Below are 20,737 nucleotides of genomic sequence, written 5' to 3'. Positions count from 1 at the left end.
AAAGTGCGACACGATAGTACGAGAGAAAGACCCGTACAAGGCCGGCCTAGCCCGAAATAAGGAACTAAAGCACTGGTCCTCGAAGGACTAAGTGACAGTAGGGCTCTTCGTTATCTCAAGACTCAGCTCAGCTTAACCAAGCTGCGCCCAACATCTTAGACTATCAAATAGGCCCTTCGGCGCTCCTTCGTCGTAATGTTGTATACGCCTCTGTCTCTCAATCATGCATTCATCCACTACTCTAGCCACACTCGCGTCAACCTCTAGCGGTGTTGATTGGTACCCTGCCGTATGACGTTTTCCAGCGTCGCGGTACGACTTATGTCTTTGCTGGCAGCGCCAAGGTGCACCTTATTGGACACTACTGGCCCTTGTTAAAGTCGAAGGCTGGGAAGCTCAATCTGCACTGAGTCCCGCTGCTGTTGTTGTCTTAGTGTGATAGTTATAGTGAAAGCGTCAGCTTTACTGCGAAAGCTTTACTTTGACGACGTTACCGTCATTGTCGTAACAGTCATAACAGCAACGATTGCCTCCGGTTCTCATCGCCAAATCCGGGGGTGCTATGGATGTCGCCGCTTCTCGAAGGAAATTCGTTATATTTCGACGAGAACACGAAGCGAATCATCATCAACGGCGCTACTATCAACACTATCGCCATCAGCATTACTACAATATCATCGCTAACCTTCGCCGATCGTCCGTTTTTATCTGTCTTGTATGAACGATTTAAGCTGTACATAGAAGATAGCAGCAGCTCAGCTACTTGTAATAGCCGAGGAATGGAGAAGGCTAGTAAGTGCTAACTGAACTACAAGCGAACCAACCAGGTGAAAAACCTGCTACGAAACTGAACAGCGAAACCCACAGGCATTGCCCATTTCAAAACGGAGAAGATATTCGGGAGATACTGAAAGGCGGTGTCTTACTGAACTGCTGAAAGACTAGAGATATAGTTGTAGGATTTTGCTGGGGTCCTTCTTTATGGTAACTGCCATAGGTATGCAATTTTTCGGTAGAAGGAAGTGCAGGTGACTAGATTTTGTGATTGTGGATGCTTGAGTGAGTCCAGGTGTAAATAATTGGATATTTTTTTTTTTTTTACCTAGATAGTAGAAAATTCGAGGCTGGCAAAGATAAACGCTACTACCGATGGTGAGGGTGAGCTAACAAATATATTATCTGGTTGCCAATACCAGACGAGAGGGGATCACTGAAAAAAGCGTAATGAAATGGAATATAATGACGGACCTTTCACAGAGCAGGAAAAATATTCTCGCACAAGGGACACAGGAGGGCCTCGATTTATACAATAATGTAGTAAAATGGACAGTCAAAAAAATCAACAAAAAAAAAAAAAACATTGTATTTGTTGCCCAACCACATAGCAAATAAATTGATGTCAAAATGTTGATACAATAGCAAATTCTCCCGGTTGATTGAAATTATTAGTTGTGATCGAAAGCATGCGAATGCATATTACAGAACAAACACTAACGATTGCTTATAGGTTTCTTTTTTTTTTCGCCGCCATGCTACAGCCGCTCAATTTTAAAGTTTTTATTACCTTGAAAGATCCCCCGAAAGCTCCACTAAATGCTGAATTCTCTAATGTGACAAAAAGTCATTCACAAAGTGTATTTACTTGTCAAGCTTAGTTTCTGCACATTTACCAGAGGTGCAAAGTCATATCTACGCAAACATAGCCTTGCTTAAATTTTCTCAAAAGTACGCTGTACATCGTTAGAATGCCTTCTGCGTTTTCTTCACCTTTCAGACATTGCCTACAGAACTAGTTACTATGCCGAAGCGATAATTACAAATGTGTAAATACCCTTAACTAACAACGCCATTTATAAGCAAGTAAACACGTCTGGAGTACTGCGACCGTCAAATATATTGGTGCACCTGATGGGAGATTAGCGCATCCAATCGAGGAATTAGACCTCTGTAAACGGGAACGTTTGATATCTTCACAATAAGTGCAGCAGTGGCTATACCTCAGATAATTTTATTTTTGGCATTAGTACAAAAAATCGTGGTGCCCCATTTTTTGTTTTAGTTGCAGAGGCCTATTTCCGGTATTGCAGCATTTCTCCGCCTACTTATTTTTTCCGTTCATGTTGTTGCATTGTAGAGGATGTTTGCGAGTTTGTGACGAATAGTTTTATAGATGAGCAGCATCTATTTATAAATATCGAATTTATAATCAAAATGTGTTACGTTTCTTTCGAATTATGTGACGATGAGCTTTAGGGTTAATAAGGATATATACATGGGTTAATGTGTCAATATTTTCCCTTCAAATACATAGAACTATCTCGAGAAGTGTGCGTACAGTTACGAGGAATTCGATTATTTTTTCTATTCTACACAACCAGAAGGCTTTACGGTCATTCATATAGCCTGTGTAGCGTCCGCCAGCGATTTTTGCTTCTAGCGAGGCAAACAAATTGACTTGTGCTTCCTTTATCCTTTTGTTAGGCAAAATACATTTCAAAGGATGGTTTCCTACTGTAGAGAACTATATCTTCGAGGCAAGTAGGCCACGTATACATAAAGTTCCTTTTGCTCAATTAATCCCTTTTATACAATGGGCAGCTAGCTATTCGGTTCAAGAAGTCGGATGAGATGCGCTTCATAAGTTTATATAATAGTGTGTTTCTTGCTTCAGCAAACTTTAACACTACTAGATTTGATACTATGACTCTGCATCTTTCGAACTTAATAAGTTCCTCGAAGTAGTCTATCTTGTGAATATTACGAATCATAGTCATCTGGCTTCTTAGGGCGTAGGCCTCGACAGCATTATATGCATATACTGCAGTATTCGGACATATGCCAGCAGATATTCACAAAAGGAAGCTCATTTTTACCCAATTGGAAATTACAAGTGTTAATAATATTAGCCATCTGCATCAAATTTATAGGAGTATACGTATGAATTGACATTGTCTTATTAGCTTCAAATCACTTTGGTAGGTACCATGATGATCATCGATCGATAGTATTCGTTCAGAATATTGACGGACAATATTTCCGCATCGATTACTTAGGATATTAGTATACACTTCGACAAATTCCTAGCTTCCAGCGGTATAGGACGAACTTTCCTTAATTATTACTTAGTTGCCCGTTCCAGTATGGCCAACCTTTACGACAATAAGCCAAAATGGGTAATAGTGCCTGCGGAAGGTTAGGAACTAAGATTTATTCACATAACGGGCGATAATTATCTACTATTTTAGCTATATTTGAAATGGCATTGAGTCTCACCTGAAACTCAAGTCGTTGCATGTAGTATTCTGACCACCTTGCCACAACGGCCGTTCAATTTCCTACCGCAGACGTTACCTTAGTTGTTAGAAAGTTGATGCCATTGCACTGTTAGCAGCGTAACTCGGACCCTACATGCAATCAAGATTGGACGGCATTGGTTCGTCTTCGAGTCGACTATTATCCGGCTCTTCGGGCTCACTGACTGACGGCTCGTTGTCGACAACCGAAGCGTCAAAACTGACTTTGCGTTTTCCTCTGCGACGTCGAGGGGACAGGGGGTTCACTAGAATCGGAACAATTTGATTCTCCTTCGAGCGGTGTTTTTTCAGGGGCTTCTGGTGGTGCACGACTGCCTTTTCCAGCTGCTGAATCTTCTTCAAGAGCGCGCCAATCGTTTGTAAGTGTTCACTTCTAACTGTGGCACTGGCTTTTATTCGATCGAGGAGTTTGTATTTTTCTTTTTCTAGGCGAACAATCTGAAATGGTGCAAACTGTTTTTGTAGCTAGCTTGTTTAATACAGATGTGTAAGCGTGTACAAAAAGCGGCTGATTGCCAACAATCTATTTACAAACAGCAGATATTATAGCGATGGCTTAGTGGGCATATCTACTGCATTCAATAAATGGCCAAGTAATGTTTGAGAGAAAAATGCAAATTCTAGTACGTTAATAAATTCAACCGACTTGAAAGCATACAATAACTCTTTAAGATCATAGGCTTCAACTTCACACAAAAAAATGTGTGAAACGGTCTATCATTTTTCTTAACGGAGCAATGATATCACTAATATATTTTCATCACACTAATAATTTAAACAACGTAAAACAGCAAATGTACCTGTGCACGAAGCAATGTTTGTGCCGATTCCAACCGCTCGATAGCAACGTCCTTTTCCTTAAGTTGTTCCTTGAGTCCCTCTATTACCATCTGCCATTTTTTCGCTTCCTCCCAACGAGCAACCTCAACGGTTTGTTTGGCCTGCTTCTCAATCTCGTCATAAGATTTCTCTGCACGCTGTTGTTTAGCCTCGTATAATTGACGCCGTAGATTTTCAATATCATCTTCTAGAACCTTTATTCGTTTTGGGTCGGTCCTTTTCAGGCTCTGGATCTTGCGTAGTTGCTCGATTTTTGCGTTTTGTCGCTCTATTTCTTCCTCATAAGTTGATGTTTTCCCTTTAGCGTCATCAAGCGCACTCCTAAGGCGAGCTATCTTATTCTCTGCTGTAGAGAGCTTCTCCTTTAGCTGAGATAGTTCCTTTTCTAGTTCTGAACCTTTTTGCTCTGCACTGTGTTCTACGGTTCCAAACAAAGGGTCGGATGCAACAATCATTTCTACTACCTCCAGCGGCACCGGTGCTACTGGCTGTTTCAGTCTTTCAAAAGTTCGTAATCGCTCTTGTGCTTCCATGATGTTTTCGCGCAGTTTCTGGTTCGAGTCCTTGACTTGCTCTAATTCACTCTTCAGTCCAAACTCAAGGGTGCTAAAGGATTTTAACTTGTTTTGTAGTTGAACAATCTGAACTTGTTTCTCTGCAAGAATCTTTTCAAACGACTCTTGATCGGGGACCGCGTCATTGTCAAGAGCCAACTGCTGATGATGAAATGTTTTCATTGTAATTTCAGCAATCTGTTTTTTGGCTTGGTACAATTCGTTCATACGCGTATTCTCCAGTTGTTGGAGGTCTGAGTTACATTTGACTTTAACGGACACCAACTCTTGTTTAAGGTCAGTGACTAGCTGACGATATCTTTCCAGGGTTTGTTCCTTGTGACCAAGAAGCTTTTTTGTAGTGTCAAGTGAAATTTCCATGACCTTCATTTTCTGCTCAAGGTTACCACAGGCAGCCTGCTGCCTATTAACCTCCTTGAGCATTATGTCCTTGATCTTTAATGCGTCCTGAGTCCTTTTGAGGATATCTTTCGCATCAGCAAGTTCCGAGCATAGCTTTCGGTTGTACTCGCGCAACGAGTCCATTCGACGGTAGAAGCTGTGCGAGACACTGCGCTCCGACTCGGTTTGGGATTCTTCTTGAATCGTATCATCGTCTGAGTTTGCTCCGGTCGTTACTGAACTTTCTGCGTCGGCCTCCGATGCTGTTGTCGCAATTTGAGTGGGGTAAGAGGTTACTTGAGACTTTCGCAACTTTTCGTTTACCTGAATTAACTCACTTTCGCGTTCTGCTAATAACCTCTGACCTTTGAGATGTTGTTTACTTAATGCTTCGATTTGCATGCGTAACTTCTCAAGCATGAACATATTTTCGGTCTGATCATCAATTGCCGCCTGAGCTGCGATCGTTTGCTCGTCCTGTAAGGTTTTCTTAAGCGCTACAATGTCATTGTTTAGTTGGTATACCTGCTGTTTCAGCTCAGCAGTGTAATCGAAGTTGACTTTATATGAAAGATTTATCTTCAGACTCCTGTCCTGTGTGCCCTGTCTAAGCGCTTGTAACTGTCTGCGATAGACTTCCTGCAGGCAATCTGCGTACGCCAGCTGCTCAGCAAGTACACCCGAATATACAGAGATTAAGGATCGTTGCCTGAGAACTTGTTGCTGAGCTGATTCAAACAGTTTTACAACTAACTTCTCTTCTTCACGGTTTGCTTTTGTCGACATCCGAATGACGTCTAGGTCATTAGCGAGATTTTGATTTTCATCCAATACTTCAGATACAAACTCACGTAAAAGCTTCATTTCGATTGGCATTTCTTTCGGTAGTTTTCGCTTAATGGGTGTGGGTGGTGCAACTTGTTTATCTTCGGCTGACTTGTTATTAGCAATTAAAGGGCTTGAAGAATTTGTCATTTGCTTTGCTCCCCTCTGGTTATTGAGCTTCTGAAGGGCTTCAAGAATTTGGACTAAAAATTCCTTTAGCTTTTGATTCTCTCCTTGTACATCATTGTACCCAATCAAGCCGTTGCCTTCTACATCGTTATCCTGCGAATCTTGACGTTTAGAAGGTATTTGGGAAATCTGGCTACGGCTGAGATCCCTTTCATCCAGACTTTCATGGGAGGAGATCTGGGTACCTTTATCCCAGGGTTGACTCCAGTCTGAAGAGATTTTATGAACATTGTCAACGAGGTTTCTCTGCAAATCGCGCAAACTTTGTTTGAGGGCAAGGATCTCATCTTCTAAAGCTAAAATGGTTTTCTCAGCTTCGATGTTGTCCTGTCCTTGTTGAACTTGGGTAGCTTTTTTCGAAGGTGGTATGAGTCCCTGGCAGAGCTGTTCATTATCACGGGTAAGCCGCTCAATTTCCACATAGCTTTCAGCTAGCTGGTCCTGCAATTTGGCGATGTTCTTATCACGGGATGCGATTTTTCTTTTACATATTCGGACCTCAGTGACGGCATCGGATAAACCATATACACCTGCAGTACAATATAATGGTAGTTAGTTAGTTAAACAACTCAGTTAAAATAGATAACTAATTCTCTCTTCAGAAGCTTGTCGTATGCAAGGTCTATTATTGGCTTAAGCGGACTGTCTCCAAGCTCCTAGACTCTATCAACGTCAGCATTCACGGCTCCTGTTCGACATTACTAAGGCACTGCATTGCCAAGATGAGTTTGTTTACTAAAATAAAACAAAATTTATTGAATCCCAGCAGCGAAAATGTGAAATACACATTGTGCATGAAAATAAAAAGGTAAACTTACCCATTTCGTATTTTCTGGCCACTAGTAGAGCTTCTGCAAGTTGTTCCTCTCGATCAAGTAGTTGCTTTTCCAGATCAGCATTCATATCTTCTGCTATTCGTAAACGTTCCCTGTCTTTCCTCTCATCATTGTGGCTCTGGCCTTCAGAAACCAATTCGCCTTTTAATGTTTCAATAATACGCGTATTGTCTTCTATGTCCAACGTGGCTTGACCTAAATTGTCAACTAAACTTTTAATTTGCTGATCCTTTTCAGAGATCGCTTTTTTGAGCACATTTAATGTAGACGTAGTTGTCAAGGACAGAACAGAGTCTAATTCCTGTTGCAGGCGGACGACCCGAATTTGAAGGTCGTGAATTTCAGCATTTTTTGCTTCGAGTATCTTTCGCCACGTATCGAGTCGATCACCGGAGCTGCTCCTCGATGATCTATCTACGTCTTCTGGCTGGAGAGCTTCGAGCTCGTTAATCTTGTTCATATATTCGTCGACAAGTCCTTCTAAGGTGGCGATCTCTCGGCCACTCTGTTCGACTTGACGTATTAACGCACTATTTGTTTTTCTCAGATCCTCAATCAGATCGGCTGACTGATTGATTTCTATAGTCGCATCGCGGAGCTTTGCGCTAAGCTGGTCAATGGTACTTTTCAAGTCGTCATTAACACTTTCCTCCTCTTGTAAAGCAAGCATAAGCTTCGTTATTTGATCGTTCTTTTCCTTAAGCTTGGCGATGACCCGCTTTTCGTTCACTTGCCGTGTGGCATGTACCTCTTGTTTTTCAACAACCCTAATCTTTTCGTCTAGCTCAGTTTGAAGTGCAAGCATTTCTGCCTGCAGCGATTTACGGTCTCGTTCAGCTTCAGCATAAAGAGCTTCAAACTTTATCGAAGTTTGTTTTTCGCGTTTCAGCATTATCTGTACATCGTCCAACTCGTTCTTTAACTTTTTCAACTGACTCTCAACTTCGTCATTCTGAAAAGGCCGAATAAGGTTCTCAGATTATTATTATTTCAACCATAGATTATTATAATGTTTACTCTCCTCGGCAAGAGTACACAGATAAATGTTCCTTATAGAAGTTCAACTATTCTTTTCATTGGCCGACACTTGCAACGGCATTTTCTCACATACATACCATAGATGGACATGCTACTAATATTGTGAGCAGAACGGTTCGCTTGCATTAGCTTTGATATAAGGAGCCTGACTAGTGTTTTGAGTATATTTATTTTATAATAACAACTGAAAATGGTTTCATTTGAGTACGCTGTTAAGCAACTATAAGGCTAAACGTTTGATGTTGCTCCGAGCCTCACCTGTAAATCACCGCTTTTCAGCCGCGCAATCTCCTTTTTCAAACGTTCATTTTCGTCAGCCATTCCCGAATATTTAACTACAGTCTCGAGCTCCTCGATAGCCGCTTCAGCCTGCATCGTTTTAATTTTGATGACTTTCTGCGCCACACCGACGAGTGTTTGTAGATCGTGCACGTCTTGCACTTCATCGGCCCCCTGTAACTTATTAAACTCATCTGCCGCATCTTCGATTTTCTGAAGTTCAGACTCATCAGCATGCTCCACATTTAGCGTAGATCGAATTGACCTTAGCAAAGTCCAATCCAGAACAGTCATCGTAGTACTTCGAAGTGCTACACTTCTGTCATTAATTTCAACCTAAATTAGAGAGGAGATGTTTAAAATCGAACCGTACATCGCCTTTGTTGGCTCTCATACAACTATTACTCGAACTCGGCTAGCCAACGAGAAAATATTTTTAATGCAAAATTAAACCCCTGGGGGAGCGAACCCACAAAGCGTACCCGGTCTCCTAGCAACACAGTCGAACACATTCGACATTGTTTTGTAATAATGCATGTACTATAGAGTTTCCGGTGAAATCTTTAAACCCGATTTATCAGTATGAGAATCAACTGTTCGACGACAGTTTAACTTCTATGCGCTGAATTTTAGTGTAAGTTCATATTATATTAGACCGCACGTTGCATTTATTTGTTTCTCAAAATTAATCGTTTCAGTAGGTCTATTAAAAGTCGCCGATACGTTGGATATCGTTGAGCTTCGCCATTGCTCTACTTAATTACGAGCATTCTTATAAAACATAACAGGGACAACTATAGCCTTTGATTATAATCCTTTATGTAAGCATGGCAGTTGCTAGAAAGTTGTGTGACGTCTGGTTCCGTCGTTTAAGCACTCGAAGGTTCCAAATTTTTACATATTGTTTGTTGATGATCGACTTGTCTGTTGTGAATTGGGCATAGTTAAGTAGATCTTCGGCGCGACCGGCATTCGAAGATCGAAGGTTATCAACAGTATACCGCTTTTCTATTATTTAACTTTTGCAGCGATGCTTATTGAATTGCAGAAGCTGTGTCAAGCTCCCGTACCAGTACAGAAAGCACTGTCTCAGCGGATGTTCTTCAGCGAAAAATTGTCGCATCGGAATCTGACTGTTACATTTAATCAATCTTCTGCTTAAAAACATTTCATCGTCATTTTACGAGCAGGGCAAAAACTCTAACAATGCACTTGTTTAATGCGGTCCACTGTGCACTGATATTTTCATTCGTGCATTGAATAATCGTACACCGAAAAATGGTGTGTGAAAAATGCGAAAAGAAGCTGGAAAAGGTGAGATGAAAAAGAAAACAACGAAAAATGAATCAAGTAGGTGCACAGAATAGTGTGCTATCAGAGTAAATAAGGCACATGACTCGTCAGACTTTGTGTGTGCCTGTAACGTATCATTTGATTTTGTAAATATTCGTATTTTGAATTACATCGTAGTGGCTTAAATAAAGAATTACGGTCAACTTCTATCCTCAATGCGGAATTGATTCTCTAACATTACTGAAAAATGTTACCCGAATAATGTATTAGTGAACGTGTTCATCCTAGTAAGCCTATTACTGATGCACAACAAACTGACCGTAGAAACAACAGAAGCAATCTCAGCGTAACCATGAAGACTTTCACGGTTAGGTAATGTTAAAAAAGCAAGTCTCTTAACTAATTGAAATGTCTCAATTTACAATGACTCGTATAGGTTTGTACGCCGGAGCCGTGGAAGGCGGGCTCATTTGCTGCGGGGCCAGCTGGTACCTCAGGTGGGCGCAAACTCAACGAGAACAAAGCACTAAGTCAACGGAAAAACAAATTTAATCCATACACAACATCTTTTAATGCCTGTCGAATTTGTAAAACAAAGGTACGTGCGTGCATGCGTTACGTAGGAAATCGTTCGATCGTACACTGACCTTCATGAAGGCGAAGGTGGAACGGTCGAGCTGTTCACTAGATCGAACAAGCGCTGGCTTCAGTACTTCCTTGTTCTAGTATAATATAATATGATCTATTGTAATAACCTTGTTCTATATTCTAACGACTGGAAAACGTAAAATTTGAAGATTCTTTAAATATATAAAGACAAGGTATTGAAGGTTCATGCAACTTATTGAATGAACCAAGTTTTGTATATTTCATTACACTAAAGTTTCATATCTTAACGGATTTAATAATATATATATATAGGTATAGATACCTATATGGCTACTAGGGGTTTGTGTCGAACATGTGTGGCCATGGACAACGCTGCATTTTGTTACCATAATCACATTGGTTGAGTAGTAACAGCCATTAAATAGTACAGAGGCTCAACAGTGTGTGTATATAATAGATACTCGTGCCGACAGTTTTGAAGACGGGTTCAACAACTCGTATTGTTAAAATTAGTTTTTTCTAATAAATATGCCAATGCTTATAGTTAAGTAGCGTACATCAGCGTTATTAATTATTCATTAATGATCGAATAAGTAATACCTGCAAATTCGTGGAGGTCAAAGTTGTCTTGTAATGTAAGACGGACGTAAAGCTTCCTCTGTCTAACCAACCAAGGTTGTTTTTTGTAATCAGGTGCATCAGGTTGGCTCGCACTACTGTCAAGGTTGTGCGTACAAAAAGGGAATCTGCGCCATGTGTGGAAAAAAGATACTTGACACGAAAAACTATCGACAGAGTTCTACTTAGTGTGCATCATGAAAAGTCGTTCAATGAAGAGAAATGTCAAATAAGGTGTGACAATTATATGTTAAAGATAAAAAATTCTCCATCTACCTAGTCGTATTCGGGAGTATGTTCGTGAACCATACATTTAATATGTACATCAATTGCATATATGTAAAATACATTCTGTGTATATGTGAATAAAATTAGCTGCATTTTTGGCAGATGATTTAGCGGTCTTTTTCAAAATTTCAAACTATTGTGGTTAAATGCTTAAGAAAAAGAACACTTATCGTATCATCGATCATCAACAAGAACGATAGTTAGTGAATAGAAAGTCCATGAAAAATATATTTTAGAATAATACGCATTTCTTAGCCAGCAGGAACTTGAACTTTTTTTTTTTGGTCTTAACTTTAGCGACTTTGTGTACAGTTTTAAAGGCCGAAACGGTTTTTCACTGTTTTTTTTAAAAAGCTAAGTGAGTATTGTTCTGCAAGTGTCTTAACAGTCTCTCCACAGACAACTATAATACTGAGTATACCAATATTATTAAAACAGAATTTTATTCGTATTGGGTAGATGTAACGATGAGCTGTTTTGCTAATGAAAACCGCAACCGAACTTTAAAACATGCTGAGTCAGAACTAGATGGCGAATCTTAATTTCGTGGCTACGCGTTCAGTGACGTACCACCTCCGACACTCATATTGAAAAAGTTTAATAGAGCTGTTGTAAACGACAGTTCTCGTACAATCATAGGGCTGGTGCAAATTATACCCCTTCAGTCACTGATAGAAGCAGAAGCATCAGGCCTCTTTCCTCAGCCAATTGAAATACTGGCTTTCAGTGTTCTATTCATTATTATTATTCATTCTGTTTGTGTCTTATGCCGAGAAAGTCGGCCCGTTAAAAAAAAAGTGCTTTTTAAGTCCACGTATCAAATAGGTACTAAGAAAGGTGTTATGTCATGCCTCTAACCACTATGGGTATACGCCACGGTGTTCAGATGTAGCCATGTTGTATTGTCTAAACGTGCTTTGTTGTTTACCTAGGACCGATGAATGGTATTCCGGCATCTTGCTAAAGCTAGCACTTTTAAACACTTTTAATCTGACTCTGAACTTTTAACTTCTCCTGGGTCATTTTTTTGGCTGAGCTTTTTATGCTTTCCTAATTAATGTGATGAAAATCAAGAATCTACACCTAGGTACAGAAAAACATCCCTAGAAAGCTTTTTTTTCCAGGTAAAATGTATTTGTGTAATTTATACGAAAAACATTAAAACTTGAATTGATTAGAATTACCTGCTCCGACATAGGCAAAATAAAAACAGGTTCGCGTAAAATGTCCAAATAGTTGTCGACATTATAACTATTGATATCTTTATACATCTTGTAGCGTATAAATTAGCAAGCTTTTTGTTTTTAGGTCTTCGAACGGATGTGAGCAATGTTGTTGCTATATCGGTCTCCATTTATATGCACAATGACGCATCAAAATTAAGAATTTTTCTTATTTTTGTGACTAGAACCGTATATTAACAAGAGCAGCTATTTCAGCGATTTTTTTGCATGTGGCAAAAATTCCGTTTTTTTTTTCGGCAAATAGCAAATTTGCCAATAAACACTTGAACATGAACTTCATCTACTTACTCGATTTACCTCGAACACTGTTCGCGTTAGCTAGAAGGAGCACATATGCTCATAAAGACTCTAATGATCCAGTCAGTTTTGTGATGTGAGCCATGTCTTCGCATTCGACGTAGTATCATGCAGGCAAGCTGTGGAGAACACACAACTACGTAGCCCTGCTGGCATTTGACGCCGCTGCTGATCCATGACGACTCAGCTGGCACCATGCAGGCCTACCTAAATAATCTGATTTTTGCTGCTGAGAAAAGCAATCAATTTTACCTAAAACTATTTACACGCTTATCAAAGCTTAGACCTAGGACATTCATGATCGGTTTATAATATGGCATAGCACGGCTGCCATGCTTGAAGCGACGTACCCCAGTCGAACAAACACAAATCGATATCCTATCTGACGAGCAAATAGCTGAATCTGAGTGCTTTGAACAATACCTAACCATATGAAAAAAATACGTACGGAAGCGGTTTGCCAAAATGTACTCACAATCCTTCAAAAAGCGCTGATCAGAGAAATGTTTTTAACTACCTTAAACAGCTAGAAATGGACGTTCTCTATTTTGAACGCTTGAGCTCCGTTGCCAGTGGGCACGCAGGCTTTTACAGAGGTAGAAAACTATATCTCATATTTATTTCTAATGGCAAATTGCCAACATTTGTTCCTCGAAAAACTCTCTGATGCTATGGAGGTTGCGGTTTACCAAAAGCGACAGTATCGATTCTGGGCAATTGCCAATGAGCACATTTTTCGCGTACTTAAATAGTGATTGTCTATGTACATTTACAAAAAAGGATTAAAAAGCATATCAAAATACGAAAGCATTCATGTACGTCCCAAAGGAACAAAAGGTCAATATGACTATAGTAGAAAGGGTGTCCCAAATTATTGTGCTTGCTGAAGGCGGCATCAGGCAGATTAAAGCTGACATTCTGTCGAAAAAAGCGATAACTTGAATTCATTACTGGCAAAGACCCCACCGGTGCGTCCTTGAGTGCAAAAGAACGTTCAGTACTTTCCCAGAAACCAAGAAGCTCGACGTCGATAGAAAGAACGAATGGCCTTGCAATTAAACATTAATAATTTAAAATCAAAGGAATTATTCCGTAGAAATTAATGAACACCTTCAAGGTACCTATAATAGTGCTTAAATTTAAATAGAGTATTTCGAAAAGTGCAGCTTGTACATATATACATTTTTTGACTAACGAGGACAGTTTTAGAAATAACTGGGACAGTAGACAATGTTCATGTCAAAATTTTTGCCCGTAAATTTGCTGCAAAAACCACTAGCTGGTCATTTTTAATATGCCTCTTTTTTAATCGATGATTTTACCGCGCATCAAGCGACGTTGTTACGCATAAACTCGCTAAGGTATTGCTCGAATACGTTACGCTTAAAAAATTGCAACGAATTTAAGCCTTGGGCTGATAGCAGGCCAGAAATTCTAAAAATGCAGAAGCCAACGGCCAAAGGGTTTCAAAAAGACTAATCATGAGCATTTCTGGACCACCCAAAAGGCGATTAGTGTTCTCCTTTCTAAAACGGCCGTTAGTTTTTGTATCAAAAGGTGCCTTTTCAGACCTTTTAATGACTTGTCGATTTCTTCAAATCTAACCCTTTTAGTCGATTTTTCAGAAGCCGCATGAAAGAAAAAATTAGAAAATAACTGATCTTCGCTAAAGCCCCACATGGTTGTTCGGTATGATAAGCTTATTGCTTTGCTTTATCAACAACTAACTTTTTTCTTCTGCTAGGGGTAGCGGACGAGCACATGTCCGTTATGAAAAATAAACCACCAACGATTTACCCAATTCACACGCATCATTCCCTCCCGTATATATATATATACACATGTATATATGAAGGGAATTAAAAAAGGAAAGGTCACCTCGAAGGTGAGAGACGCTACTACGAACAATATTGTAATAAAGAGTTAGTATACAGAGGGTACGAAATGGCAGCTCGATTTTGGTCGTTACAAAAAAAAAAGTAACTTCATTCTTCACGCTTACTTGCCTACCTGGACGTTCCACAGATCATGGCCTAAAAAGGCACATGCTATCTTTGTGGGTAATCATTGTTGATATTGTTCATTTTCATCAATAGTCGTTATTAAATACCCTACTATAAAATAAGCACGTTTTTAATACATAGGTTATAATGGTTACGATATATAGAGGAATGGGATAATAATTTAAAACAAAAAGATCCGTTATCTTTTCGACTATAAATAGCGAACGAATAAGAGAAAAGGAACATGTTCCTTCCAAATGATCTAGTTGTACCGACAATAGTTTAGATACATACGATAAGTTAAGCTTCAATAACTTATAGACAGTATTGCGATCTCAATAACGGAGCGCCACAGTTGGAATAGGTAATATAAATTGCGTTGCGTACCTTCAGTACCTTATTCCAAACTTTGTTGAATCTTTGGCTTTTTCTTCGCTTATCCCAATGCAGCACGTATATTTTCGTAACATTTTTGAGTGCAAGTAGGGTTTATGTGGACAATTTGACGTACCCAAGTAGCACATCAAAGTAACTTTTAATGCTTTCAGTGTATGGAATCTGTTCCTGAAAAGCGGCCCTTTTTTTCCAATTCATACAACGACAAAACACATAACTCGCTAGATAGTAATTACGCTAGCCGTTGTGCATGGGTTACAACTGTCTGTCATTTATAACTATACTCTATATATGGAAAAATATTGCCTAATAGAATACAATGTCTGCAAGTACGGATGATCTGTTGATGGCTAGATGAATATCAATTAGAAGATAGCGTACAGATGTAACTAGCCTAAGGTGAGCTAACACGCAGAAGAACAATCGCTGATTCGTATTCTATTTCTATCATTAGCGCGATGGTAAAGCGATGAATGCAGTGAATTTGCCACTGTAAGTTTTCAGTGTTTTCTATCCCATCCTAATTCCATATCAGTTGGTCAAATGAGTGCGAGTCACAGAAAAGCTTTACTTTAGGTTTAATTCAAGGAGTCCTACAGTACTGCGGGTCATGTGTCCTAAATCGTTCTTAGTTCAGGAGGACGAAATTGATATGGAAAGCTATACGATTTATTGTTCGTGTACCATTCACGTTTCGTATAACGGCGTGACCGAAAAAATTATGAACTAGACAGAGTGATCAATACGGACTCCGGTACCGAGTAGATTGTCTAGTGCTATGCCGAAAAAAATCTCCCACTCCTTTTGCTGTGCTTGAATGCAACTACCATATATTTTGACAGTAGAATTAATGTGCATTATCGGTCCGGCAACTGTGTTAGTTTCTCTGTCATGTGTGATATATACTGACCGAGCGAACGTATACATAAGCCGAATGTCCTTGTCCTGAGTATGAATGACATGATTAGGCGTGCTGGTAATATACTGTGCTCGGTAAACATATCCGTATAGCAGAACAAGCCTATAAGATGACAGCAAGCTGCACTTACGGCCATCACTCTCTACTTCTCTTTTACACATATTCTCTTAAGCTAGCAAAGAACCGCTCTAGACAGCCAGTTTCAGGCTATGCAGCCTAAATCGATCGCAGGGACTCTTTTAGTGCTTAATGTCGTCCTAATGGCGGACGAGTCTAAAGTTCCCCTTATTATTACTTATATTACCATTATCCATACGTATTATTACCATTATTAGTAAGGATTAGAAATACGATCGAGATATCGCACAGTACGATCGGTGCGGCGCGTCAAACTGATGGATAAACATGTACCGTTATTGAAAGTATACGAAAAGAAGCGGATTTGTTCTGCGCTTAGCATTGCTGAAAATATCGTGCTAGCTCCGAAACTGATTGCGACCTTATGCAGATTTTCCTTTTCATTTCAGTTATACCATGTGGATGTCGGGTCCAATTTCGAAGTACGAGTAAATAGATTTAAAATATTCCCAACTTTCCAAACTTATTTTCAAGAGTATTTGATTTGATTTATAGTGATCAATCATTTTCAAAAGCGAACCATTTGGTTTAGCAGTTGTCCGCTGGAAATAGAACGCTTATTTTCTTATTGTGATCCAAACCGAGAAAAGAATAAATCAAGTAAAAAGCCTAAATGGATATTCAGCCGGCTAGTAGCGATGCTTGTGAACGTTACGAAAGGACCAAATTAAATAAATTTTTTTTTCTGGTAATTTCTGGCAATTTTGCGGACATAGTGCACGAGGCAAAAAGAAGGTGAACAAATTCTGTCCAACCACAACAGAAGAGGCAGTGGCTCGTTTTCTATGAAGTATTAGAAAACATTGAACCACAGGGGGCGAAAGTATCCGTTCATTCACTCGCTCTCAGTCGGTATGATTGGATTCAATTCAAACAGGAACAAAATGAACGTATTTTTGTTGTGATTTTGTCTGTAGACGCCATACACAATGTGATACTGTGTCAGTCTCCTTTTCGCACTCCACGTTTACGTACGGTAATATTCAACAGGATAGAGTTATCATTATTGGTTGTGTATGCAACGAGCATATAGGTGCGCAAACAACATACAGATTTGCCTCCTGGCCGCAGTCGTTGTGCCAGTCATTCCGCTGGGTTTCTTGCCTGGCCTGTGCCCCCTTCTGAGCATATCATTTGCAGTGAGTTTCGCTTGATTTAGCTTGACTACATTTACTTTACTCTGCTGAGGGCTGCAAATGGCCGCCTATTCCCGGTCAGATGCATACCTATGGCTATGGGAAGGTAAAACAATTTAAATCTACATTGTAAATCAGGTTATCGGACGGACAAATAAAGGCATCAGATAGTAAATATTGCTGTCCGGCGTTTTTTTAAAAAGTTAATAAAAAATATGTCTGTGACACGCTTAAAACAGATTGCGCTTGTCAAATACGTACTGTGGTGAAGACACACGAAAATAAGCAAAAAGTATTGTCAATTTGAGGAGGTATAGGTAAACCGACTTAGGCAAAACGAGTAAAGCTTAATTATATACAGCATATACGTTGGCGTGTTTGTCCTGCTGATGCAAAAGCGGACGTTTCCGATATTTAATTATATGAACATAGAATTCGTTGCCAAATTGCAAAATCTGCACAGATTACCTGCAATAGCAGTTATGTTATTATACGATGGCTATATTCATCATCACAACAACAAACTAGATCGTTCCATAACAATTATATAGAGATGAGTTGTTCAATTATGGAGGTCGGTAGATCATGTAACGGGCAGCTTGGAGCTTATATTTCTGGGTCCAGACGATGTTCAGCCTACAGCCTGCGGGCAGGACGCGTCCACACGTACCGAATTCGTGTGAATCCGGTTGATAGCCGATTAGAAGGAGCAACGAAGTTTGGGTGAGCTTTATAGATGGAAGTTCTTGACGAAAGTAGGGCCTTTAATGTCGACACCAAAGGTTTCTCGTACGATAGCATCATGTGTGGGCGAAAAAGTTTATAATTATATAACGAGATAGCCTGTCTTGCACGCACTTATAAAATTTTTTTTATTTAGGCCTATTCAAATAGATATGTCGAACTAATAACTCAAGCTGACCCTTTTGCGCGGTTGACATAAGGATTTTCGCCGTTTATGAAAACAACGACCACTTATGGCGATAGAATTCCAGTAATAATAGTAATTTCGGATAATAGATGACCCCAGAAACAATGGCTTGTTAACCACAGTTAGTTGGAAAAGTTATGCGTAGACATGGACGCACATCGGACGTTGGCTATACGATTAACGTGGCTCAGAAGTTCAAGCTGTCTGGATATAATTTTGAGATATCTTGAAACTGCCAATACATCTCGGGAGGTTCGGGTTTATGCGACTGTACTATATAAATCGTGTTTGGCTTTAGCAGTCGCTTTACCATTTACAATGTAACAAAATTTATGACATCTTATTTACTATTACGAGCCGCTTGTCTTTCGACTCAACCTGGCATCGTCTATATTGTAACAACTAATTCATCGAATGCGCGAGTCAGCCTTTGCGAAGCTTATACAGCCAGGTCACCGCTGCTGTCCGGAGATAAAATTGTTTTGCTCTCGTGTCGACGATGCGCGCAGGGAAAAGACGTTCCCTGACTAAGCGAGCTTTGACGCTCCGACGATCATTGATGAGCTTCCATAGAAGCGGCTCGTGCCGCTAGTACACATTCGGCATCGCGAAACGTAGTCAGCATGGAAGCTGGCAGGACTGTTTTGCATTGCAAACCGGAGCGTGATCTATGCGCAATACCCCTCATCAGAGCAGAAAGAGCTTCGCTAGCGACGTTGTCCTCAAGCGGTGCTCTTGTACGCCATCGCCGTGTCAGCACATTATAAATTATTCGATATTACGATAGCGATTAAATGTCGCAATGTATCCAGCTGGTTTAGCAAAAGACATACAACTTCTACAGGGCTTGAATCTCTGCCAAATTTAATGTGGTTCACTGTTACAAAATAGATTCGCGAATATTCGGTGATTTAGTATGTATTACTATATAAAAGCGTGATACACATTGATATAGAATGAGATGAATGGCATAGGGAGAAAACCGCTAAGCACTGTGACTGTTGTCACAAAAGTGCCCTAAGCGCATTTGATAATGTAGTAGATGAAGGGCCGCTTATACACCAGTATAATTATACAATCTAAACGTGAACAGAGCAGATAGCGATAAAAATAACAAGCATCTATTGGTAGAAAAATGCTCTCGCATTAACACCTTAACATGGAATCGGTTTATGTTGAAATTAAACCAACTCCAGGGAACCGTGAGTGGTTTTGTTCTGGTAACGAAAAAAGAGCTATAAGAAATAGATACGTGCAGGCTCAACAGATCTTTTCACTCATTTATCATGAATTTAAAGAATACTACACATTTCGTAAAGCTATATTTAGATAAGGTTTTAAAAGTGTCCTAAAGCAAACATTCGTTATCGCTAAACGTCAGGCTACGACAAACGCGAGGCATAGTCCATTAACGGTGAGAGCCGTCAAATAACTCTTGGATCTTTTCTGAATAGTGATACAACTAAGTATAGAAGGCAAGACTTCAATTCATTAAACTAAAACCAGCCCGATCATTTAATTTCAAATTTGCGTTACCCACGAACTCTGGCTCAGCTGCCTAAGACGTTTTCTTTTTGCCTAATCCTATGACATGTGCATATATATAGCTTGAGCTCTTGTCAAATAAGTAATTTCTGTTATGGAAAATTGGGTTCATTGACGTGTCCACTACCATTGCTAACATGCACATATACCAGACATGCTGAAATATTTATATAGAGAACTATGCGCGATATATAAGAGTATCTGTAAAATATCGAGATATTGAAAATGTCGTGTGTGAGCCAAACTATCTTTCGTCCGACGTTTAGGGCTGCTCTTCCTCGGTTACTGGCCAATCTCGTATTATTAGTTAGTGTCTTTATTGTATTACAGTTTTATCAAGTCCAATACCACGGGCCCTGAGATGGGACGAAAATTGGCATAATAACAACAACGGCAACAAACAGACCGGCACAACTTCTCTTGACACGATGCTTGGATGACAAATTCTACCTGTGATCTTAATGCGCAACAGACCTAGCCAGCATGAGCTTTCGGCTAGCGATATGTCAAGTCAGCACTTTATCGCCTCTAGCAGTAACCGCTAAAGACGTGAACAAAGTAAACACAACAGAGTTACCATACACAAATCAACGGGACGTCGTGTAAAAAAATAGGACTTGCGAAGAAGGGTAGAACGAGGTGGGGTTCAAATGACGCCCAGATGAAACGGATCTGGAAGTGGTTGAATAAAGCGGTTGGTTGAGATATGATGAATCCAGTTGACCGGCCAAATCATCATCAGAATCCATTTCGAACTTGTACGTAGTAGGCATTTTGATTCTATACGTTCAGTACTGCCGTTAGAAATGGTAGATACTAGTTCACATGTGGATGCACTACGTACGATATCATATGTTCGCCTGGACGATGATGAATGGTAAGTTGAAGAGCTTTTCTCATCTCCACACATCTCTTGCAGCTTCGAGTAGTCGCTTTGAATGACCAATGGTATCAACAGTAAACACGTGTAGGGCAGCAATGGCCTCACTGGCACATCGGAAAAAGGCGAAGCACTGCGAAGCGGAATACCAAGATCGTCCTGG

At 39.9% G+C, this 20,737-nt stretch overlaps 2 protein-coding genes across 5 annotated transcripts; one reads left to right on the top strand and one right to left on the bottom strand.

Annotated features, from left to right (window-relative positions):
• Window positions 1–1,992: 1,992 nt before the first annotated feature.
• On the bottom strand, window positions 1,993–12,920 carry LOC111254270 (uncharacterized). 3 transcript variants are annotated; one of them, XR_015317310.1, is made up of 5 exons: window positions 8,257–9,112; window positions 6,943–7,912; window positions 4,115–6,654; window positions 3,274–3,752; window positions 1,993–2,181 (listed from the first exon to the last, which is right to left on the bottom strand). XR_015317310.1 is itself a non-coding variant. In XM_086975131.1 (5 exons), exons 2-5 carry the CDS (start codon window positions 8,371–8,373, stop codon window positions 3,405–3,407), a joined length of 3,975 nt encoding a protein of 1,324 aa, XP_086831257.1. In that variant the 5' UTR covers window positions 8,374–8,451; window positions 12,618–12,920; the 3' UTR covers window positions 1,993–3,404. The 3 variants fall into 3 exon arrangements, 2 of the variants coding, with proteins under 2 accessions (XP_086831257.1, XP_022670655.1); XM_086975131.1 differs by adding an exon at window positions 12,618–12,920 and having other exon boundaries at window positions 1,993–3,752; window positions 8,257–8,451; XM_022814920.2 differs by having other exon boundaries at window positions 1,993–3,752.
• Window positions 9,181–11,191, top strand: LOC111254081 (cysteine-rich PDZ-binding protein). 2 transcript variants are annotated; one of them, XM_086975156.1, is made up of 3 exons: window positions 9,181–9,627; window positions 10,007–10,168; window positions 10,873–11,191. In XM_086975156.1, exons 1-3 carry the CDS (start codon window positions 9,619–9,621, stop codon window positions 10,984–10,986), a joined length of 285 nt encoding a protein of 94 aa, XP_086831282.1. In that variant the 5' UTR covers window positions 9,181–9,618; the 3' UTR covers window positions 10,987–11,191. The 2 variants fall into 2 exon arrangements, with proteins under 2 accessions (XP_086831282.1, XP_022670309.1); XM_022814574.2 differs by having other exon boundaries at window positions 9,186–9,591.
• Window positions 12,921–20,737: the final 7,817 nt, after the last annotated feature.

Source organism: Varroa destructor, unplaced genomic scaffold, assembly GCF_002443255.2.
Source record: "Varroa destructor unplaced genomic scaffold, Vdes_3.0 BEIS01000007.1, whole genome shotgun sequence".
Taxonomy (NCBI): domain Eukaryota; kingdom Metazoa; phylum Arthropoda; class Arachnida; order Mesostigmata; family Varroidae; genus Varroa; species Varroa destructor.
Note: the sequence above shows the minus strand (reverse complement) of the source record. Positions and strands in the feature narration are given on the sequence as shown.